At 40.5% G+C, this 25266-nt stretch overlaps 1 protein-coding gene and 1 pseudogene across 9 annotated transcripts in view; one reads left to right on the top strand and one right to left on the bottom strand.

Moving 5' to 3' along the window:
- Positions 1-1803: 1803 nt before the first annotated feature.
- On the bottom strand, positions 1804-2292 carry LOC106003894 (annotated as a pseudogene).
- A 13911-nt stretch (positions 2293-16203) lies between these two features.
- The window catches only part of CNOT10 (CCR4-NOT transcription complex subunit 10), a 79513-nt gene continuing 70450 nt past the window's right edge, over positions 16204-25266 (top strand). For 4 of the 9 annotated variants that reach the window (XR_006609290.1, XR_006609289.1, XM_045089079.1 and 1 more), the window contains exons 1-2: positions 16204-16515; positions 24976-25195. Coding sequence is in view for 7 of the 9 variants with exons in the window: in XM_045089079.1 (XP_044945014.1) it covers positions 24994-25195 (202 nt within the window). In the remaining 2 variants the exon portion in view is untranslated. The remainder of the gene's footprint in view (positions 16516-24975; positions 25196-25266) is intronic. The other 5 variants (XM_045089078.1, XM_045089074.1, XM_045089077.1 and 2 more) reach the window with 3 other exon arrangements.

Genomic DNA, 25266 nt, shown 5'->3' with positions numbered 1-25266 from the left:
AACCTAGTCACAAAACAAATATATTATATGTTGAATACTATAAAACATTGCTGAAAAAATCATAAGATATCTAAATAAATTGAAAAAATTCCATATTTTTATATATCAGAAGATCAGAAGACAATGTTATAAAGGTGGCAGTACTCCCCAAATTGATCTACAGATTCAATGCATTCTCTATCAGAATCCCAGGTGACTTTGTAGAAATTTACAACCTGATTCTAAACTGCACATCATATTATAAGAGCTTCTGAAAAGCTCAAAACAATCTTAAAAAAGAACAAACATGGAGGATTCACATTTCCTCATTTCAAAATACACTACAAAGTAATGGTAATCAAGACAGTATGATACTGGCTTAAGATTAGACATAAAAATCAATAAATAGAAGTGAGAGCCCAGAAACAAACCCATGTGTCTAGGGTTTATTTATTTAGTTATTTATTATTACTAACATTTAATGTATTATTTATTTCAGGGATACAGGTCTGTGATTCATCAGTCTTACACAACATACAGCGTTTGCCACAACACATACCCTTCCCAATGTCTACCACCCAGCCACCTTATCCCCCTACCCACCTCCCCTCCAGCAACCTTCAGTTTGTTTCCTGAGACTGAGTCTTTTGTGGTTTGTCTCCCTGTCTGGTTTCATCTTGTTCCATTTTCCCCTCTCTTCCCCTATGAGCCTCTGCCTTGCTTCTCAAATTCCATGTATCAATAAGATCATGTAATTGTCTTTTTCTGATTAACTTATTTCGCTTAGCATAATACCTTCTAGTTCCATCCATGTCATTTCAAATGGCAAGATTTCAGTTTTTTGATGGCTGCTTAATATTTCATTGTGTATATGAACCACATCTTTATCCATTCAACTGTCTATGGACATCTAGGCTCTTTCCATAGTTCGGCTATTGTGGACACTGTTCATATAAACTTTTGGGTGCACGTGGCCCTTTGGATCACTACATTTGTATTTTGGGGGTAAATACCCAGTAGTGCAATTGTGGGGGCCATAGAGTAGCTAACTCTATTTTCAACTTTTTGAGGAACCTACATACTGTTTTCCAGAGTGGTTGCACCAGTTTGCATTCCCACCAACAGTGTAGGAGGGTTCCCCTTTCTCTGCATCCTCGTCAACATCTCTCATTTTCTGACTAGTTAATTTTAACCATTCTGACTACTGTGAGGTGGTATCTCATTGTGGTTTTGATTTTTATTTCCCTGATGCCAACTGATGTTGAACACTTTTTCATATGTCTATTGGCCAATTTGGGTATCTACTTTGGAGAAGAACATAAGATTCTTGATCTCAAGGTCATGAGTTTGAGCCCCACATTGGGGGTTGAGATTACATTAAAAATTTTAAGAGACCCCTGGGTAGCTCAGCTGATTAAGCAACTAACTCTTAGTTTTGGCTAAGGTCATGATCTTGGGGTTGTGGGATCAAGCCCTGCATTAGGCTCTGAACTGAGCAGGGAGTCGGCTTCAGATTCTGTCCCTCCCTCTCCTGCTGCTCCTCCCCCTTTCTCACGATTTCTTTCTTTATTTTTTTATTTTTTTAAAGATTTTATTTATTTATTTGACAGAGAAAGAGGGAACACAAGCGGGGGGAGTGGGAGAAGGAGAGGCAGGCCTCCTGCCCAGCAGGGAGCCTGATGCAGGGCTTAATCCCAGGACACGGAGATCATGACCTAAACTGAAGGCAGGCACTTAATGATTGAACCACCAAGGCACCCCTTAAATAAATCTTTAAATATTTTTTTAACACTGTCTTGAGGTTTTTTATTTTCTTTACATATATCATGCCACAAATTCGTAGGGAATGGGTTCAGGCTAGCAGTTCAGGCTCCTTTCCACTGGTTCTCACAAAATGTGTTTCTCTGGGTGGGGCAGGCTGGCACTTCAATTGAACTCAAGTACCTTTCTCTTTGGCTTCCTTCTTTTTCTGGTCTTATTCCTTCACACGTTCCAGGAAGCTATCTCAGCTCTTTGAGTGTTTAATATGCTCAATGCATACATTAATACTCTTGGCAAGAATCTTGCCCTTAATTTGTTTGTTTACAACAATGCCAATAGCATGTTGAGTAGCATTGTAGACTCTTCCAGTTTGTCATGGTGACATTTGTGGGACATGCCTTTTAGAACAGTGTCCATTTTCTTCATGTCCCCAATATCATCTTTCTCGTAGATTCCCATATATGTGGCCAAAGGAATAACTCCATGTTTTCTAAAAGGCCTAGAAAACATATAGTGGGCACTTCTCCTTTTTCCCTTTGTGTTGGTCATTTTGGTGAATTACTGGATGATGGCTGTTCCAGATGAAAGGAAAGCAAAAATTTTTTAAACTAAAGTATAAATGGCGTGCCTGGGTGGCTTAGTTGGTTTAGTGACTGACTCTTGGTTTAGGCTCAGGTCATGATCTCAGGGTCATGGGATCTAGCCCCATGTCATTGGGCTCTGTGTTCAGAGAGAAATTGGCTAGAGGTTCTCTCTATCCTCCCCCCATGCTCTCTCTCTCTAAAATAACAAATAAATCTTTAAAATAATATATAATAAATAAATAAATAAAATATTAAATATTATTTTATTTTAAAGATTTTATTTATTTATTTGACACACAGAGGGAGATCACAAGTATGCAGAGAGACAGGCAGAGAGAGAGGGGGTAGCAGTCTCCCTGCTGAGCAGAGAGCCCGATGCGGGACTCGATTGCAGGACCGTGAGATCATGACCTGAGCTGAAGGCAGCGGCTTTAACCCACTGAGCCACCCAGGCGCCCTAAAAATTAAATTCTTTTTTTTTTTTAAGATTTTTATTTATTTACTTATTTGACAGACAGAGATCACAAGCAAGAAGAGAGATAGACAGAGAGAGAAGGAGGGGAAGCAGGCTCTCCCACTGAACAGAGAGCCTGATGCAGGGCTCGATCCCAGGACCCTGGGATCATAACCTGAGCCGAAGGCAGAGGCTTTAACCCACTGAGCCACCAGGCCCCCCTAAAAATTAAATTCTTAAAATTAAGAACTTTAAAATGGACAAAGAGGAGCACCTGGCTGGTTTAGTTGGTAGAACACATGACTCCTGATGTCAGGATCATGAATTAGAGCCCCATGTTGGGCGTGGAAATTATTTGAAAAAAGTTAAAAATAAAATAAAATGGGTAAAGTATCCTTATTCTTAACATCCTCAAAGTGGAAATAACCCAAATGGCCATCACTTGATGAATTAATAAGCAAAATGCAGTATTCACAAACAAGGGAATATTAGTCAGCCATGAAAAGGAATGGAGTGCTGATATATGCTACAATAGCAGACAGATTTTAAAAACATGTTAAGTGAAAAAAGTCAGTCACAGATGGCATACATTTTATGATTCTCTTTGTGTGAGGTATCCAGAAGAGGCAATCCCCAAATAGTAATTTGAGACAGAAAGCAGGTTAGTGATTGCCAGGAGCCGGACATGGGAGACCAGGAGAGAACCAGTGATGCATGCAGCGTTTCTTTAGGAAGTGATAAAATGTTCTGGAATTATATAATGGTGATGGTTGCACAACTTTGTGAGATACTAAAACCACCAAATTGTACACTATAAGTGGATAAATTGTATGATATATGAATTATATCTCAATATAACTATTTCTTTAAAAAGGAAGCAAGGATGAGCAAAGATACTAGAGAACATGAGGGTATATCTAAAACACAAATATAACAACAGCTAAATAAGGGATTAAATGAGTGGTAGAATTAAAAAGAAAACAAAACATTGGGGTTGTGTGCGCTTCCACAGGCACACATGGAATAATTTTAATTTCAAAAAGGGTAAGGACTGAAGTTGATTAAAACTTATTGAATATATAAAACGTCATGAGTTCAGAATAATTTTTTTAGAAAGGAAATAGTCCTGGATATAGCCAGGCCATCAACTTATTCCTCTGAAAATTGTTAATTATCGGAAAAGAACTAAACATTTCTGCTTTTCTAATACAAATAAAACCAGTATAACCTAATAGCTGATGGATAAGGGAAACTGTTTCAGTACAGAAGAATTCTAGATAGGGCTGGGACAAAGGAAAGGTGAATCTATGGCCTAAGGTAGAAAATTTAAGGAGGTACTTGCTTAGCCCTGATTCTAGTTAACAAATACAGTCATATCCAAGTTAGAAATTTGTTTCAACCATTAGTGAAATAACTGATTCAGGCACTAGTCATTAATGCTGCTAAAACAACTACAAGAAAAACTGATAGGAAATGTATAAAAACAGGTCGTCACCAACCAAACTCAATGATCAATCTTAAAGTTACAAAAAGTGAGGAAACCAGCATCCCATGCCTCCTGATGTGGGTACAGAAAGTACACAGCCCCGTTTAGTGAGGATTATCAGGAAAAAAAATTTAAGTCATAATGAAATCAAACCGGGGCACCTGTGGTTCAGTCAGTGGAACATGCAAGTCCTGATTTGGGGGTTGTGAATTTGAACCCCATGCTGGGGGTAGAGATTACTTAAAAATAAAATCTTGGGCGCCTGGGTGGCTCAGTGGGTTAAGCCGCTGCCTTCGGCTCAGGTCATGATCTCAGGGTCCTGGGATCGAGTCCCGCATCGGGCTCTCTGCTCGGCAGGGAGCCTGCTTCCCTCTCTCTCTCTCTCTGCCTGCCTCTCCATCTACTTGTGATTTCTCTCTGTCAAATAAATAAATAAAATCTTTAAAAAAAAAATAAAATAAAATCTTTAGGGGCACCTGGGTGGCTTATTGGGTTAAGCCTCTGCCTTCAGCTCCGGTCATGATCCCAGGGTCCTGAGATCGAGCCCCACATCAGGCTCCCTGCTCAGTGGGGAGCCTGCCTCCTCCGCTCTCTCTCTGCCTGCCTCTCTGCCTACTTGTGATCTCTGTCTGTCAAATAAATAAATAAAATCTTTAAGAATAAAAAATAAAATAAAATCTTTAAAAAATAATTATAATAACGCAATCAAACCTTTAAAACTGATCCCTAGTCCACAGTAAATATTGAGCGTAAAGGATGCAGTCCACAAGGAAGCAATACACAAGATGTCAAAAGAGGGACTTTATATTAGACTCTAATTTCATCAGCAAGTCAATGAAAGGAAAAATAAAAGGGGAGGGGACTGTTCTAGATTAAGAGAAACATAAGACTTGAAAGACTTATGAGAAACACAAGAGACATAACAACCAAATAAAATGGATCCTGTTTGATCTTGATTCTAAACAGAAATTACAAAAAGAATTTTTATTACAATCGAGGAAATTTGAGTATGGCTGGGTAATTGAATAATATTAAATAATTATTTGCATTTTGTTAGATGTGATAATGGCATTGTGGTCACACAAGAAAATATTTAAAGATTTCTTTTTGAGTTGCATACTGAAGTGTTTAGAGGTGAATGGTACAATGTTCGGGATTTGCTTTAAAATACTCCAGCAAAATATACAACGGAGGGAAGGGGTGGATGAAACAACTCTATGGTTAAATGAATTTAGGGGATGGACACATGGGGTTTGTTATACTTTCTAGTTTGGGGCACATTTGGAAAATTTTACAGTAAAAATCCTGAAAATATGGGTACACCATTATTCAGCTAAATCCCACTGTAGATAGTATATACCCTAGAGAAACTCTTATGGCTATGCACATGTTCAAGAGGGCCTGTGCTTTGTAAAATGCAAACTGGAGATGAGTTCAATGTCTGTGAATAAAAGAAGGGATAACAGGGTAAAGTGCCAGCAGCCGTAACCCATTCCTCCTAGTTAACAAAATCCTGATTTTATTTATCCCTCACAGAAATGTTTTGTGACTGCGGTATGATGGATCCAAGGTACGAGTTGGAATCTCATTTCTTCTTATCAGCATTGATGCAGTGGCAGGTGGGCCACAACTTTGCCAATGAGAACAAAGGGAAAGAGTGAGAGTCCAGGGAAGTTCTACCATGCTTCATTGATGCCAAGGCACACAATCATTCTTTCATTTCTAAAGCTGGCAGGCTTCTCACAGTGGATAGCACCTCACGAGCACTGTCATGGGCTGGCTGGTATAGTAGGTTTGTCAACCCTGCATGTGTGCAAACATGATCTGAAAACCTACCCTTTATGACATCTTGTAAGATGCAGAAAGTACTAGAATTACAACTTGCAGAATGGGTCTTCAACATTCTGTGAGGAGATGAGACACAGCCTGTTCTTTAGGGCACAGAAGGTAACATTATGGGGGAAAACATGGAGATGGAAGGTGCTGATTTGAAAAGTGATTTAGAGTGGAACTCTGGTGAGAAGACATCCTGAAAATACCCTTAACTAATTTATTTCACTTCTATATTCGTATTTTGTGTACTGAAGAGTAATATATAATTCTAAAAATTTTGTGTCTAAGTTTAAAGGGCTATTTTTAAGAGTATAAAACAAAAATTTTAAGGTATAAGAAAGCATTTTCAGTTTTAAGTGTTGGATTTGTGGGATTTTTAGTAGTTAAAAAAATGTGTGCCTTATCACTGATGGAATGTGGTTGCTATCTTATAGAGAATAAGGCTAGAAAGTGGGAGTTCTTCTTTGCTCCCCTTCCTTCCCTTCCTGCTTTGGACTGGCAAGCAAGAGCACAGCTGTGGCAGTTATTTTAGGACCACCAGGGGAAGACAAAAAGGATCCCAGGGAGGCCAAATTGCATCCTGACATTGCTGAGTCTCTAATCTAGCAATGGAACATCCTACTTGCAGATTTCTATCAATGAGATAATTAATGCCTATATTACTTATAAGACTTTTACTTAGGAATCATGCTACAAAGGTATACTGAAGTGATAATCATTTAGTAGAATACTGAACAGCGTAAAATACACTATATAGTTTAATATAAATTATATTTTGTATATTTTAACATATACTTATATAAATATATTTAATATGAATACTATGTATTTTATAAATATATATTTTGATATCAAAACTATGGTGTTGGATTAAAAAAAGAAAGTTTCAGAATAATAACTGTGCAATACGTATATAAAGTTGAATGATTAATAATGTGTTATATGTTTTAAACATGGACTAGAAAGATACATACTATCTATAGCATAGTGGATATCACTGGGAAGGGAGTAAAGGAAATGCAGTCAGGAAGGGAACATAAACTGGACTCACCTTTCCAATAATGATTTGCATATTTTTCAAAAGAATATTCAAAGCAAATATGACAAATACTAACTTTGTTAAATCTGAGTGGTAAATAAACTTGTCATATTCTTCATTTTTTGTTTGTGAAATAGCTCATAATTATGATGATGAGGATTTTAAAACCCTGGTTAGTTAATTTTCCCGTGTTTATAATTGAAATAATCTCAAAGTCATATTTTAGAGAATTAAAGTGTGTTTAACACAGTTTTTTTCTTCACTTGTAAATTAGAAATGTCCACTGGAGGTGGCGCCAAAGAGTCATGAAAAACACTAGGTTATAGGATAGAATCATTTTCTCTCTCTCTCTCTCTCTCTCCCTCCCTCCCTTATTTTATTTTATTTTATTTTATTTATTTATTTGACAGGCCCAGAGAGAACATAAGCAGGGGGAGTGGTAGGCTCCCCAGGGAGCAGGGAACCCTGGGATCATGACCTGAGCTGAAGGTAAACACTCAACCACCTGAACCACCCAGGCACCCCCAGACTAATTCTCTTAAAGGTACTAGATATAATTGTGAAATCCCACGTATATTATTAAGACTTCTAGCAACAATATCTTGTATTTTCATATTAGTAGTTCAGAAATAATGATAAAGACACAAATCTAAATGCCATTTGTAGGAAGCCTCCAGAAGGAATATCGAACCTCCTTTAGGAGGGCTTAGGAAGAGAAGAGACTCCCCAACTCAGCATGTTGTTGCGAAAGGATTTAAAAAAAAAAAATCTTTTTTTAAAAGATTTTTTTAAAAACATCTTTTTTTTTTTAATCCTATGTGTGGCCCTGTATCTTCTTTTGCGAAAGGATTTTTATTTTAATATTTTATTTATTTATTTGACAGACAGAGATCACAAGTGGGCAGAGAGATTGGAGAGGCAGGCTCCACGCCAAGCAGAGAGCCCCATGATGGGGGGGCCGTTCCTGAGCCGAAGGCAGAGGCTTTAGCCCACTGAGCCACCCAGGCGTCTGCCAAAGGATTTCTATTGGTCGGAGTCTAACTGGGAAAACAGAAACCACTCTAAGCACTGAAAAAAGGGGTAAAGCCCCAATACAGGGAATTGGAGAGAGGGGCCCAGAAATCCGGCTAGGCAAGGAGGCAACTCAGCCCTTAAAAGAGCCAGACACCACTATTGCCCCCTGCTGGAACAAGGCGGGGGAAGAAAGGAAGCTGCAGAAAATCAAGTCCAGGGGCTGGGGTCATTGAGCAAATCCCTGTTGAGGGAAGAAGAATTTGCCAGAAAGACTACCTGAGGCAGAGAAAGAAGAGGAGAAATATCCCTGGTTTCTCTCTTCCACTTGCCTTCCAAGTTCCCAATGATGCCTCCCATTGGCTGGACCTAGCCAGAAATCAGCTAACTTGGGAGAGTGGGAAATAGCCTATAGGAGCCAGCCCGGTGATACAAAGCAGAGCAGAGCAAGGGCAAAAATGAGAACTGAGGGCAGAGAGGATCCACCCCATTAGTTTCAAACTTAAGTAGTTAACATTATATTTTCTTGTTTCTCATATTTCTTTTCAAAATGGTTCTTGCACACCTGGGTGGCTCAGTCGGTTGGGTGTCTGCCTTCAGCTCAGGTCATGATCCTGGAGTCCCAGAATCCAGTCTTCTATCCTGCTCCCTGCTCAATGGGGAGTTTGCTTCTCCCTCTGACCCTCCCCGCTCTCATGCTTTCTCCCTCTAGCTCTCTCTCTCTTAAATAAATAAAATCTTTAAAAAATAATAATAATAAAATAAGATAAAATAGAATGGTTCTTAACTCCTGGATACCTTGAGTTGCCAGAGTTAGGCAATGGGAGGGGAGACATGGGATACCAGTTGAATCTGAATTTCAGATAAACAATGCAATATTTGGAATATATTTATTACAATAATATTTATCCAAAATTCAAATTTAACTGGGCATCCTGTGCTTAAAATTGTATCTCACACATGTATACCATATACCAAGTATAACTCTAAATGAAACACTTTAAAAGCAAAACTAACTTATACATCCAACTATACAAAACCAGAATTTAACCTAACTCGTACATCTGTAAGACAGTAGGAAAGACTATTATACAAAATTGGATAATGCCACTGTGCTGCAAACATTCTGGTGACATAGCCTTTGGATACAGGGCCACACATAGGATAAAGCAAGTGAAGCACTGACCTTGGGTGCAAAATTTAATGGAGTGTCAAAAAACTTAGAAAGCGATTAAGATAAATAATATATTAATGCAATATTTTGAAATAAAAATGAATACAATAAAATCCACAAAGAACAAAAAATTGAAAATTTTAATATAACAGGATCAGTAACAGTGCTGTGCTGAGACATACTGAAACCTGAGATAAAAGGAAGAATCAGTATTTACTTACTTTAAACCCATCGTTACTTAAAATATTGATATACTGCTCATCATGAATATATTTATTCCCGATTTTTAAAAATATCACCTCAAAATACTGTTCGTCTTGATTACTGAGTTTTTTTGGCACTTCCTTAAATTTTTCCACTTGAAGTGAGTGTTCAGCACTGTTTGGATCCATTTCAGGGTCACAAAAAATTCACCAGATTTGGGTCAAATGATTACTGGCACACTTTAAGTTAGCAAATAGTTTTGCCTTAGAAGCTTGATTTGAACAGATTGTGAATGAAAAGTTAAGTTGGGACAGGAGCTTAATGTCAATCCCTTTGGATGTAACTGCTTTGACAAATGGATAAAAATATATGCTTTTACATCTTTTTTTTTAAAGATTTTATTTATTTATTTGACAGAGAGATCACAAGTAGGCAGAGAGAGAGAGGAGGAAGCAGGTTCCCTGCTGAGCAGAGAGCCCGATGCGGGACTCGATCCCAGGACCCTGAGATCATGACCTGAGCCAAAGGCAGTGGCTTAACCCACTGAGCCACCCAGGCGCCCCGCTTTTACATCTTTGAAATATTTGTTGGTAATTATGTATTCACTGTGATGAATTATTTGCAAAATAATTTGTAGTTTCCACCAGAAATTTGATTATGGGAATAACATTTGATTTAGCCCTTTGTATCATTTAAAAAAAAAAAAAAGAAGAAGTCCAGGTCTAGAGTCCAAGAATTCTTTCCAAGTTCCAGTTTGACATTTACTAGCTGAGCAAAATGATTCATAGATTTACTTCTCGGAGCCCCAATTTCCTCACCCTTAAAATGGGTTTGAATATCCATATTACAACAATTTTGAGGATGAAAAGAAACAATCATTGCAAAACCTCTTTAAGAAACTGTAAAAGAGGGGTACCTGGGTGGCTCAGTGGGTTAAGCCTCTGTCTTCATCTCAGGTCATGATCTCAGCATCATGGGATCGAGCCCTGCATCGGCATCTCTGCTCAGCAAGGAGCCTGCTTCCCCCCTCTCCTCTCTCTGGCTGCCTCTCTGCCTCCATCAAATAAATAAATAAAGGGGCGCCTGGGTGGCTCAGTGGGATCGAGCCCCATATCAGGCTCTCTGCTCTGCAAGAAGCCTGCTTCTCCCTCTCCCACAACTCTCTCTCTCTCTCTGTCAAATAAATAAATAATAAATAACTAAATAAAATCTTAAAAAAAAAAAAGAATCTGTAAAAGACCATTCAGAAGTGTCAACACTCCTAATACACTGGGGAATTCTCATCTTTGTGGGGGGAGGGACAGAGGAGCAGGGAGACAGAATTTTTTTTTTAAGATTTAAAAAATCTTTAAAAAAGATTTTTTTAAGATCTTTTTTTAACCCACTCAGTGGGTTAAGCCTCTGCCTTCAGCTTAGGTCATGATCCCAGGGTCCTGGCATCAAGCCCTGCCTATGGCTCCCTGCTGGGCGGGAAGGGAAGACTGCTTCTCCCTTGCCCTCTCCCTCTTCTTCTGTTCTCTCTCTGTGTGTCTCTCTCGCTCTCTGTCAAATGAATAAATAAAATCTAAAAAAAAAAAAAAAAGATGTATTTACTTATTTGATAGAGACACAGCGAGAGAGGGAATACAAGCAGGGGGAGAGGGACATGGAGAAGGAGGCCTCCTGCTGAGCAGGGAGCCCGATCCCGGGCTCCATTCCAGATCTCCAGGATCATGACCTGAGCTGAAGGCAGACACCCAAAAACTGAGCCACCTAGGCACCCCGGGAGACAGAATCGTAAGCAGGCTCCGCACCCAGTGCAGAGCCTGACACAGGGCTCCATCTCACAACCTTGAGATCATGACCTGAACTGAAATCAAGAGTTGGATGCTTAACCGGCTGAGCCACCCAGGTGTCCCAGAATTCTCATTATCTTAAAGTCATGCTGCATTCATACACATGCTGCATTCATTGGCATGTTTGCTAAGCATCAGTACAATGATGGTATTTGAAGACAGTATTTGGAGATTACAGCTTAGGTGACAGAGAGAGGATTCATATCATGAGATTGCTTCTGTAGTGCGAGAGAAGATTTGAAAATGGTTAGTAGCCTTTGGCAATCAGGAACATCTTTTTGAGAAAATGATGCCCGTGTTTCCTGTGAAGGAAATGCCATTAGCTACAAAAGAGGGTGTGTATGGGATAGAAACTGAAAAGGGATTATAGGCAGGTTATGAAGTGTCTTAAAAGTCATGTTAAGGAGTTTGGAACTGGGGCTAAAAGCAAGGAAGTGTCTTAAATGGGTATGGACATGATCAGATTAGCATTTTTAAAAACCTGTCTTGGGGCACCAGGGTTGCTCAGTCCATTGCGCATCTGCTTTCAGCTTAGGTCATGATCCCATGGTCCGAGGATCAAGCCTGACATCCGTGTTATGCTCCCCGCTCGGCAAGGGAGTCGGCTTCTCACTCTGCTTCTCCCTGCCGCTCTGCCTGCTCATGCTCTCTCTCTGTCAAATATAAAAATAAAATCATTTTTAAAAAATAAAAAATAAAATATCTATCTCTGGCTAAATGAAGACATTCTGGAAGGGAAAAGACTGGATGACAAGATTGCTGTGGCATTTGTCTCAGAGGCAATAATGACTTGGGTATAGAGTGGCAGTGAGAATGGAAGGATCCATTAAATGGAGGAGGTAGAATCCACAGACCTCAATTGGTTGGTTGAACCAGATGGGGAATGAAGAACTGGGAGATGGTGTTTCAGTTAACTATTGTTACACCCTCAAGTTCAGCAGTTTAGAAGAACAACTTGTACATCCACATGCAAAAGAATAAGGTTGGAGAGCAATTGGGTGGCTCAGAAGGTTAAGGATCTGACCCTTAATTTTGGCTCAGGTTGTGATCTCAGGGTCATGAGATTGAGCTCCAAGTGGGGTTCTGAGCTGGGTGTGGAGCTTGCTTGGAATTCTCTCTCTCCCTCTCCACCAGCTTTCCCCTAACCACCCCCTTTTTTTTTGAGAGAGAGCATGCATATGTTTGAAAGGGAGAGGCGGGGAGGGACAGAGGGGAAATGGAAGACAGAAAATCTCAAGCAAACTCCAGGCAGAACAGAGCCCAGGGCTTGATCTCACCACTCGAAGATCATGACTTTCCTGAAATCAAGGGTCAGACGCTTAACCGACTGAGATAAAAATAAAATCTTAAAAATAAGGCATTCCTTAAAAATAAAATCTTTTTAAAAATTTAGAAATTGGTAATGACTGTACAACATCATGAATGTACTAAAAACCACAGAATTGCACACTTTACAAGGGTGAATTACATGGTATGCTAATTATATCTTAATTTTTAAGATTAGATTTTAAAAATGCAACAACAATGCCTTAATATTTTTTGCCATTCTGGGGGTTGACTGAGCTGCTTTTCTACTTTGTAAGGTATTAGATGGGATCATTCATGTGACTACATTGAGTTGGTAGCTGAGTTGAGCTGGAAGATTCAAGAAGCCTTCATTCTTGAGGTGCCTGGATGGTTCAGTCAGTTGAACGTCCAACTCTTGGTTTCAGCTCAGGTCATGATCTCACTGTCCTGGGATTAAGCCAGTGTCAGGCTCCGAGCTCAGTACAGAGCCTGTTTCCCTCTTTCCTTCCATTTCCCTCTCCTTCCCCCTCTGCCTTCTCCCAGCTCACACAGGCTCACTGTTTCTCAAATAAATAAATAAATAAAATCTTAAAAAAGAAGAAAAGCAGAAGACTTTATTCTTTTGTCTGGAACCTTGGTGCTGGCTCTCAGTTGGGGCATCTTGGGTCTCCTTCATGTGGTCTCTCTCCAGCAGGACAGCCTGAGCTTCCTTACACCTTGGTGGCAAGAACAAGAGAGGAAAAGTGGAAGCTGCAATACTTTTGAAGGACTAGACCCAAACCTGGTTCACTGTCCCTTCTGCATTCTGTTGGTCAGAGCAAGTCACAGCTTGGTTTCAAATAAATAAATAAATATTTTGAAAAATTATGTGCGTGTGTGTGTGTGTATACATATATACTGTATGATCCATTTGTATTAAATCTGAATATAGGTGAAACTAATCCATAGTGTTAGCCATCAGTATAATGACTACCCTTGTGAGAAATGGAGGAGGCATGAGGGGGGCCTCTAGTTACAGATAGTTTGTTGTCCTTTCTCTGGGTGCTAGTTATGTGGATATGTTGAAAATTCAATAAACTGTACTTATGATTTGCACACTTTTCTATGTGAATCTTAATGTAAATAAAAGAGGTTTTTTTTTTTTTTAAAAAGTGGGCAACCACTTAAAAGGGACATAAGAGCCTACTGAAAAAGCTCCTAATTAATAAAGCTGAAACAATTTCAGCAACAAAATAACTTAATATTGGATTATAAAAATAGTCATGAGTCCATACTCATGAGATTTATGATTAAATAAGTAACTAAATGGGGAAGAAGAGACAAATTCTCTCTTAGAGAAGATTTTTTTTTTAAAGATTTTATTTATTTATTTGACAGAGAGAAATCACAAGTAGTCGGAGAGGCAGGCAGAGAGAGAAAGAGGGAAGCAGGCTCCCTGCTGAGCAGAGAACCTGATTGGGACTTGATTCCTAGACCCTGAGATCATGACCTGAACCAAAGCAAAAGCTTAACCAACTGAGCCACCTAGGCACTCCAAAAACAAAGAACTTTCTATTACTTGTTGTGTGAAAGGAGACAGTTCTCAAAGCACTATCTTCCCATGGATTAGCACAGGATGCTTTTAGTCACTGTCTTACCGGCAAGACAGGTAGCTTGTATATAGATTAAGAAACTTATACATATTCTATTATCCACACTCTTTGCTTCAACTATGCTTGTCTAACACATTAACATGCTAGTGCAAATAGGTATGTTCAAAAAATGACAGAAAACCCTGCCTATAGGAGGAGATATTAGTACTATAATGAACTAAAGGCAACTTCAAAACAACTCAGGGGGATAAATAATAATAATAATAATAAGCAAACAAATAAATAATGGGGCTCTTGGCTGGCTCAATTAACAGAGCGTGCAGCTCTTTAATCTCAGAGTTGTAAATTCAAGCCCCATGTTGCGTATAGAGAGTACCTAAAAATAAAACCTTCTTGGGAGCACCTTGGTGGCTCAGTCCGTTAAGTGTCCAACTCTTGATTTTGACTCAGGTCATGATCTCAGGTTTCTGAGATTGAGCCCTGTGCCAGGCTCTGTGCTGGGTGTGGAGGCTGTCTAAAATTCTCTCTCTCCCTCTCTAAAAACAGCAATGACAGCAGCAGCAACAACAACAACAATAATAATAAATACAATCTTAAAAAAGACAACTCAGTGCGGCTTCTGCACAGATCCTCAGCTCCAGTCCCTCTCAAACTATCTCATGTAAGGGGCTACCAGGTGAAACACCTAGCTGGATAGTCTCCTTGGCTGGAACCGCTGATTTGGCAAAACGAAATGCATTCCTTCCCTGCTTTTGTCCCTTCCCCCTCCTCCTTCTGTTGAGAGCTTTTAGCCCTCTGATAGAAGTAACTCCCCCCACTGGATCCTTGCTAATTGGGCAGGGGTGTCCTGAGAAGGTAGACCCTGTTGACCCTGTTGACTGAAGGCCCATGAAGTTAGCGGGTGTCCTGGTGCCACTTTGTCTGATTCTCTGTAGGTCTTTTCCATTTCAAGATACTTGGAATCTAAAATATACCTTTTTTCTTTATGTTAAAGATTTCATTAGGTATATTTGGTAATTGTATCTCTAGGGTAGTGTTGATTAACTACTTGTCCCACAGGTTGCTTTTGAAGATAAAGCAGGCATTCCTATCCCTTGAAGCTAGCTAGGCCTATGTGTTTCTTCTTTGGTCCAGCTTTGCCTGGGGACAATTTGACTGCTTCTGTTCTGAATTGACAAGATGAATGTCTCAGTGCCAACTTCATAACCATGAACAAAATAAATCAAATCAGATGTGCGTTATTCAAAAGTCCTGACCAGTACTCCTTAAAGCTGTCAAAATCATCAAGGACAGGAAAAAATCTGAGAAACTATCACAGTCAAGATGAGCATAAGAAGACATAACGAATGTAACGTAGTGTCCTTGACAGAATACTGGAACAGAATGGGGGCATTGGGGAAAACTGGTGAAATTAAAAAATAGATTTTAAGAAATATTTTAAAATAATAAATTATTATTTCGTTATACCAATCAAGGACGTTTCTTAGACACGACGGATGTACCAGTTATTTAGTCAAAATTTAAGATGCTTGCAACACGGGAAAGAAGGTGAGGAGTATACAGGAACTCTGTGTATCATCTTTGCCATAGTTCTGTAAATATAAAACTATTCTAAAGTAAAATGTTTCGTTTTTAAACGGGAACAGCAACAGTGCCTTCTCACAAAATTGGGAGAAATCAGTGAAAGCGTACAGGCCAAGCGCACGGCTCATTGCTCAGCACACAGTGTTATAATTGTGATTTTACGTAAAATGCGGGAGGAAAGCTCTAACACTGCAGAATTTTAAGCAGTATAAGCCAGAGGTAATCGCGTGCAGACCCCGCCCATGCTACCCAGCACACGCCCACAGCCCCAAGATAGCATCCGTCGGGTCGGGCGCGCACGCATACGCACACACGCGCGCCGCCGTGGGCGGGGCGCTCGGAGGACGCCAGCGTGGGGCGGGACCAGCTTGCAGTTCCCACACGGGCGCAGGCCCCCGGAAGTGGTGTATACCGGGAAACCGTGCAGCGGAAGCAGTGTCTGGTAGGGGACTGTGGGGCTACCCGGCCGGAGACGCTGCTTCTTGTTGCTAGACGACGCGAGCTAGCCTTCGTCACTTCCTAAGCCCGCGTCAGCCCACTCCCCAGGCGGGAACCCAGGGGCCCGGAGCCCGGGTGGACTCGTCTTCCGAGGTTCAGGATCGCAGCCGGCTCGGCAGCTGGAGTCAAGGCCACGCCACCTGAGGGGAAGAACATAAGCTGGGGTGGGAAGATGGCTGCGGACAAGCCTGCAGGTGAGGTGCCCACGCCCGGTGTGCTAAAGCTGTGGGACACGCAGGGGTGGGCCGACCCTGGCGCGGAGTTGGTGGGGACACGAGGGCGACTTGAATCTGGGTGTGCATTTCTCTCCCCCGGCCTCTCCCACGGCCGTCCCAAGCGTGAGTCTTTGGGTCCCAGATCTATAGGGTTTTTTTACCCAAGTGCAGTATGAAGTCACTACTGACCGCCTCTCTCCAGAATATCTGACTTAAATTTATTTAACCACTTCACAGGCTTTTCGGTTTTCCAGTGGGGAAGGCAGAATAGGTAAAGTTCACTCTGGAGCGCACAGCTGCCTTGTGTCCCCTGGCTCAGGATAAGATTCACCTGGGCTCTTTCGCCCCCACATAAGCCTGCCTCTGGTCTGCGACGTCCTATGTAATTAGCTTTGTGAAAACTACTTGTTTAAGTAGACATAAAATTAGAGTGTCTCTCTTCGTTCTATGCTCTCAAATATCTTGCGTTTGTAACCTATTCTCCCGTAGTTCCTTAAAGTTAATTAATTTAATCTCGATTTTTTTTTTTATGGATTACTGCTCCATTCCTAGAAACTTCATTATGGTATATAAAATTCTTTCTTGCCTACTTCTGGGACGGTCTGCCATATGTGTCTTGTGAGAAATTGATGTTCTCTGTGGTATCTCATTTATGTTGGGAGAACTTAACTGAGGGATCTTAGAAGTGGGCAACAACTTAGACTTTTTGCAGTGAAATTTAGAAAAAAAGGAAAGACAGTCTCTATATTCTGTAGGTTTTGATCTCAATAACTGACAGATGGACTTGATTTGAAATAAAACTGAGCCGATCCTCATATGCAGTAGAGAAAAGGTTTACAAAGTGAGGATAATGGAGTATGCTATAGAATTTTCAGGTAGGCTGGTCACGGAAGGGCTCGGGTGAGGTGATGTTTGAACAGATACCCCCCTGAAATGAAGGAGAGAGCCATGTAGAAGGAGTAGGATGGATAGGGACAATATTCCAGGCAGAAAATAAGCATGACTTGTTCAAGGCCGGACCAAGCGGACCAGCATCTTCCTTATTAATTGAAGGCAGTATCTGTTTCCCAGGTTTACCTTTCCTACTTGCCGGTGTCTTTTGCACTTGCCTGGAATGACCTTTTTAGGCCTAAAGCCCATCTAGTTTCCAAGTTCTATCAGTTATAAAGCACTCTTCGACTTGTTCATTCACAAAGATTAAGTACGAGGGACTGCCTTGGATATTGAAGAAGTGAATAGAACATACTCCCTGCCTTTGAGGACCTATTGCTCAGTCTGTGAGACACCCAACTTAGTAGCATATCCATTTGGTAGTATGTATGTAATATAGCTAGGTACCGTAGCTGTGTAATATGTGTAGTGGAAGAATAAGGTCCAGGGCGTTTGGGGACTGTGTCTTTGGTTGAAGTTTATGGGTCACAGTGTAGGAAATTCTTACCTAGATAATGTTAAATTTGTATTAAGTAGATGAGTGTTTAATATCATTACTTTGAATCTCTCCTCTTCTCCATCCCCCTTTCACCTGCTGTGATTCTAGCCTTTATTTTTTAATGTGGTCTGTTTCACATTAAGCAGCCTTCTGACTGGTGTTTGTTTCTCTTCCTATCCAGTCCATTATTCTCACTACTGTGTTTTTCTCTCTTTCTTTCTTTTTTTTTTTTTTTAAAGATTTTATATATTTGACAGACAGAGATCACAGGTAGGCAGAGAGGCAGGCAGAGAGAGGAGGAAACAAGCTCACTGCTGAGCAGAGAGCCCGATGCTAGACTCAATCCCAGGACTCTGGGATCATGACCCGAGCCAAAGGCAGAGGCTTTAACCCACTGAACCACCCAGGCGCCCCTGTGTTTTTATTTCTAAAACACTAATTGGAACATACCATTCCCATGCCTGTAAACTTTCTAAGATTGTATCATCTTGTGTGCATCAAATCCTCACTCTTTAATGTCATTTGTGAAACTTTACGGTCTGTTTCCAGCTAATGTTTCTATATCAACACACCTAGTTCTTCACACCAGTAATGACTCTTTTTTTTTTTTTTTTAAGATTTTTATTTATTTATTTGACAGACAGAGATCACAAGTAGGCAGAGAGACAGGCAGAGAAAGAGGAGGAAGCAGGCTCCCCACTGAGCAGAGAGCCCGATGCGGGCCTCGATCCCAGGACCCTGGAATCATGACCTGAGCCAAAGGCAGAGGCTTTAACCCACTGAGCCACCCAGGCGCCCCAGTAACGACTCTCTTGAAAAGTATTGTGTTCTTTTGAGTTTCTGAGTGGTAAGAAAGAAGAGAAAGTGGCATCTTCCTTTCTCTTCTCAATCTGGTAAACTGTGTCTTCATTAAAAGTCTAGTTTATATGCTGCTTCATCTCTGAGCTCCCGAGCTCAGAGCCCTTGTCATGGAGGGTATTGTGTGCTTATTCTTAGTTAAGAAAAGAAACCCATGAAAGCCTTTAAGAAAGTAAGTGACCTGACCACAGTATGGGAGGGGGTAGATTTAAATGAAACAAGACTGGAAGCCCAGAGAATAGCTAAAGCCAGCTAATGTTGTTATATTAATTTATTCAGTAAATATTTACCCATGCCTGCTTTGCCAGGCACTAACGTAACTCTGTAGTTATGTGGCTTATAGTATGAAAGACAGGGTAAACAAAATAAATAATTATGGGGTTTTTTTAAAAGATTTTATTTATTTGACAGAGTGAGAGAGCACAAGCAGGAGGAATAAAAGGGAGAAGGAGGCTCCTTGTTGACAGGGAGTCTGATACGGGGCTCAATTCCAGAACCCCGGGATTACAACCCAACCCAAAGGCAGACGCTCAACCGTCTGAGCCACCCAGGCACCCCAGTAATTGTGATTTTTAAGTTGTGATAAATATTGTGAAGAAAAGGAAGATGAGTCAGACGACAGAGGATAACTGAGAGCAAGAACCCTATTTTGAATAGATTGGTTAGAAAAGGAAGGGCTCTCTTAGAGGTAACACTGGAACAGAGACCCTGAATATAAAGAGCCAGCCATGTGGAGAAAAAATGATCCAGGTAAGAGGAGCAACAAATGTATAGACTCCTTGGAAAATGTTTAAAGAGACTGAGAAGACCCATTGAATATAAGCACCCCGAAGAAAGGTACTTTTATCTGTGTTAGTCTTGCTCTTATCTCCAGTGCCTAGAACAAGGGCTAGCATATAGGAGGCACTTGATACGTATTTATAGTGTAGTGAGTAAAGAGATGAATTCAGTTGTGTCAGGGGCTGGCTTATGTCAGTTTGAGTTCATTGTAATCAGAAGAGATTTCAGCAAGAGCATCATGTGACCAGATTTATATTTTAACGGAGCTAGGTGAGAATGATGAAGTTAAAAACAAGGGAATTAACCAGACAGCCTGGGTCCATCCTACCAAGATACCACTTGGTATCCGTGTGACCTTGGGCAAATTTTCTTTTTTAAAGTAGGCTCCAGGGGCACTTGGGTGGCTCATTGGGTTAAGCCTCTGCCTTGGGCTCAGGTCATGATTTCAGGGACCTGGGATCAAGCCCCACATCGGGCTCTCTGCTCAGCAGGGAGCCTGCTTCTCTCTCTCTCTCTGCCTACTTGTGATCTCTGTCTGTCAAATAAATAAATAAAATCTTAAAATAAATAAATAAAGTAGGCTTCATGGGGTGCCTGGGTGGCTCAGTGGGTTGAGGCCTCTGCCTTTCGGCTCGGGTCATGGTCCTGGGATCAAGCCCGGCGTTGGGCTCTCTTCTCAACAGGGAGCCTACTTCCCCCTCTCTCTCTCTGCATGCCTCTCTGCCTACCTACTGATCTCTGCCTGTCAAATAAACAAATAAAATCTTAAAAAAAAAAAATGAAAATAAAGTAGGCTCCACACCCAGCATGGAGCCCTACAGAGGGCTTGAACTTGGTGACCCTGAGATTAAGACCTGAGCTGAGATCAAGTGTCAGACACTTGGGGTGCCTGGGTGGTTTGGTTGGTTATGTGTCCAGCTCTTAATTTCAGCTCAGGTCATGATTTTAGGGTTGTGAGATTGAGCCCCATGTGGGGCTCTGTGCTCAGCAGGGAGTCTGCTTGAGATTCTCTCTCTGCCCCTCTCCCCTGCTCGCTTGCTCATGTGCTCTCAAATAAATATATAAATGAGTCAGATGTTTAACCAACTGAGCCACCCATGCACTCCTTTGTTAAATGTTAAGACCCTTTTTTTACGCCTCAGCTTTCCTCTGTGTAAAATGATAACAGTATCTGTCTCAGCATTACTAAAGGTTAAAATGACATCATCTGAGGCCCTGATTTTATTTTAAATCTGGGTTAGTATTACTTTGGGGTTGGTAGGATGGTGAAGAGAGGCAGATATGAGAAATGTTTAGGGAGTAAAACTGGCGGAATTCGTGACTAAGTGGTATAGTAAGGTGAGCAGAAAGCCTTACTCCTTAGGAAAGGTTCTTAGTTGAACCTCAGTTTCTTCATTTGTAAGATGGGTGTTCTGACAGTTTTCTAACTTTTTTTTTAAGATTTTATTTTTAAGGGCGCCTGGGTGGCTCAGTGGGTTAAGCCGCTGCCTTCGGCTCAGGTCATGATCTCAGGGTCCTGGGATCCAGTCCCACATTGGGCTCTCTACTCAGCAGGGAGCCTGCTTCCTCCTCTCTGCCTGCCTCTCTGCCTACTTGTGATCTCTGTCTGTCAAATAAATAAATAAAATCTTTAAAAAAAAAAAAAGATTTTATTTTTAAGTAATCTCTCTACTCAACATGGGGCTCAGACTTAACCCTGAGACCAAGAGTCACATGCTTTACCAACTGAGCCAGCCAGGCACTCCCTAACTTCTTTTTTAAATTTTTTTTAATTTTTATTTATTTGTTTGACAGAGAGATGGTAAGAGAGGGGGAATGGAAGAGGGAGAGTCAGGCCTCCTGCTGAGCAGGGAGCCTGTGGTGGTATTCCATCCCAGGACCCTGGGATCATGACCTGAGCTGAAGGCAGATGCTTAACAACTGAGCCACCCAGGTACCCTACCCCCTAACTTCTAATAACATTTTATTTCATTTATTTTTTGTATTTTTTTTAAAGATTTCATCCATTTATTAGCGTTTTTTGTGTGTTTTTTTAAAGATTCATTTATTTGTTAGCGAGAGAGGGAGAGCACAAGCAGGCAGACTGGCAGGCAGAGGCAGAGAGAGAAGCAGGCTCCACATTGAGAAAGGAGCCCAATGTGGAACTCGATCCCAGGACCCTGGGATCATGATTGGAGCCAAAGGCAACCACTCAACCAACTGAGCCACCCAGGCATCCCCATTTATTAGCATTTTTGACTAAGAAAATACCATCAGTGTTTTAGGATGATTTATTTGACCTTTTTTTTTTTTTTTAAGATTTTATTTATTTATTTATTTGACAGAGAGAAAGATCACAAGTAGGCAGAGAGGCAGGCAGAGAGAGGGGGAAGCAGGCTCCCTGCTGAGCAGAGAGCCCGATGCGGGGCTTGATCCCAGAACCCAGAGGCTTAACCCATTGGGCCACCCAGGCGCCCTGACCTTATTTTTTTATGGTTATCTGAAAGGAGAGAATGGCTAGAGTTAGGACACAAAATCCTAGATTAGAATTTTTATCTGAGAATTTGAACTGAGAGCCTGGCTGTAGTAGGCTTAATAGGAAAAGATTAATAATTTGAATAAGGGAAAGATCAGACTTGATGGGTAATATGAAATCAGGAGAAGGGTACTTACAGATGGCTTTGAAATTTTAAGCCAGAATGGCCATAAAAATGATAATAACAGGGGCGCCTGGGTGGCTCAGTGGGTTAAAGCCTCTGTCTTCGGCTCAGGTCATGATCCTAGGGTCCTGGGATCGAGCCCCGCATCGGGCTATCTGCTCAGCAGGGAGCCTGCTTCTCTGCCTGCTTGTGATCTCTCTCTCTGTCAAATAAATAAAATCTAAAAAAAAAAAATATATATATATATATATATATATATATGTGTGTGTGTATGTATTATATGCAGGGTTGCTTGGTTGGCTCAGTTGGTTAAGCTTCAGACTTATGGCTCAAGTCATGAACTCATGGGTTGTGGGATTGAGTCCCAGTCCATGCTCAGGGCAGAGCCTACTTGAGATTCTTTCCCCCTTCCCTCTCCCTCTGCATCCATACATGTTCACACTGTCTCTCTCAAATAAATAAATAAAATCTTCGTTTATCTATCTGTCTATGCGGATGAGGAAATAAACTATACAGTACTCTTCTACCATTTGCTTTCTTCAGGCTCCTGTGAGGAATCCATGCATATTTGATATTTTTCTACTTTGTATTACAGATGATTTCAAACATCCAAAAAATTGAAAAAATGAGTATCCATATGCTTACCAGCTAGTTTAACGATTGTTACATTTTGCCATATTTATTTCCTCTCTCTCTGGCTAAAACTTTGAGTGTTGAATCATTTCTAAATATTTCTAAATATCAATATTTCTAAATATTCATCTCTAAATATTTCACCATACAATTTTTTCAAGATTTTATTTATTATTTGATAGAGCGAGCACAAGCAGGGGAAGTAGGAGAGGGAGAAGCAGGTTCCCCACTGAGCAGGGAGCTCAATATAGGGCTCGATCCTAGGACCCTGAGATCATGACCTGAGCCAAAGGCAGATGCTTAACCAACTGAGCCACCCAGGCGCCCCTCACCATGCATTTTTTACTTATTTTTTAATTTTTTAATTTTTAAGATTTTATTTATTTATTTGACAGATTGCAAGTAGGCAGAGAGGCAGGCAGAGATCGAGGAGGAAGCAGGCTTCCCGCTGAGCAGAGAGCCCGATGCGGGGCTCGATCCCAGGACCCTGGGATCATGACCTGAGCCAAAGGCAGAGGCTTAACCCACTGAACCACCCAGGCGCCCCACCATGCATTTTTAAAAATCTACCACGCATTTTTTAAAAATAAGGCCATTCAAAAAAAAAAAAGGCCATTCACTTGTACAACCATTGTCATACTTTAGAAAATTAATATTTGAATATATTAAGTTTCCCAGTTGTCCCAGAAATGCTATTTTAAGGCTTAAAGAGACTGTGCTTACCTGGCAAAGTATCAGTTAAAGGATAATAGTAAGTTAAAAAGATGAAAAGTACAGCATAGGGAATGGAGTTAATAGTACTGTACTAACGTTTTATTTTTTATTTATTTATTTTTTTTTTAAACATTTTATTTATTTGACAGACAGAGATCACAATAGGCAGAGAGGCAGGCAGAGAGAGAGGAGGAAGCAGGCTCCCTGCTGAGCAGAGAGCCCGATGTGGGGCTCGATCCCAGGACCCTGAGATCATGACCTGAGCCGAAGGCAGAGGCTTTAACCCACTGAGCCACAGGCGCCCCCTGTACTAACGTTTTAACTGCACATACTGTGGCAAGCACTGAGTGATCTATATACTTGTTTAGTCAACATGTTGTACACCTGACACTAATATAACTCTATGTTAATTAAAGTTCAATTAAAAAAAGAAAGGTGTGCTTTTCAAACTAAGATCCAGTCATGGTTTACATGTGTATAAAATATATTGGGTTTGTAAGTTCAAGCCCCACATTGGGTGTAGAGACTACTTAAAAGTAAAATCTTTTAAAAAAAAAGTCTAAGTTGAATATAAAGGCTTAAGGGAAATCTAGGCTTTCTAAATGTAGAGCCTTAATAAATCAGGTATTAATATTTGGAAACCAGAGTAAATCTCTTTTCTGTACATGAAAACTACTCTCCAATATGAATATTAAAATACTCCCCAGCAGGGGCACTGGCTGCCAGTCAGTGGAGTGTGCTCTTTATCTTGGGGTTGTTTGAGCCTCACAATGGGTGTAGAGATTTACTTAAAAATAAAATAAGAAAAAAATACTCAGCATGGTAGAGGTCTGGTTTGCCTATCTTCCACAAAGCATGTTATTGTTAATTCTTGATTATTTTCTTCCTTTATTTCTGTTGTGCTGCACAGGGTGCTCAAGTCTGAGGCATTGCTCGTCACATATTTCTCTGATTATGTAATAATCAACTGTTATATGTGTAGGGTTTTGATAAGTCAGAGACACTTGTCCAAGTGATAGAAAACCATGTGAGCTATGTGAACTTTATTTATATGGTGACTTCGAAAGACCTGAATGATTTTTCTTTGAAATGGCATCCTTCTTTTTTAAAACTTGCCTTCACAAAGGCATCATCACTACTTTGTGACCATATTAGTAGGTTTCCTTAGTTTTTAACATTCCTTATTCCTATGGGGAAAAAAATGTCTTTTCTTAAACATCATTGGAGCTGTATTTTAAAATGTGTAGCTTGTGTGGAAAACCCTCCTCCAATCAGATTTGAATTGTTAACATTCTGTATTAGAATGTGTCTGTGCTTTCAGTTAACTGACTTCTTTCAGTTTTTGAAAAGCAGTGTATTTCTTTTCTACTTACTTTAAACCTAAAGGCAGTTGTTTGGTTCAAAATGAAGCCTATTGGATTAAAGGGTGTCAAGGTTTTTGCTCCTAAGAGCTCTGTGCGCCTGGAAGGTCAGCCATGTTCATTAGGCCAGAGTAGAAGGAAAGTCAAGCTTATGGATGAACGGCCATACACTCTTACAATTGGCAATGGAGACTACTTTTGGACAAATAAAGACACATTATGGAATTACGTGCAGACTCTTTCTGGTAAGAACTCTGAAGTTACAAATAATGTTTTAAAAACTGATTACGAAAGTAACACCCACTCCATACAGAAA

This window comes from Mustela putorius, unplaced genomic scaffold (assembly GCF_011764305.1).
Source record: "Mustela putorius furo isolate JIRA1106 unplaced genomic scaffold, ASM1176430v1.1 tig00003834_pilon_pilon_pilon, whole genome shotgun sequence".
NCBI classification, from domain to species: Eukaryota; Metazoa; Chordata; class Mammalia; order Carnivora; family Mustelidae; genus Mustela; species Mustela putorius.
Note: the sequence above shows the minus strand (reverse complement) of the source record. Positions and strands in the feature narration are given on the sequence as shown.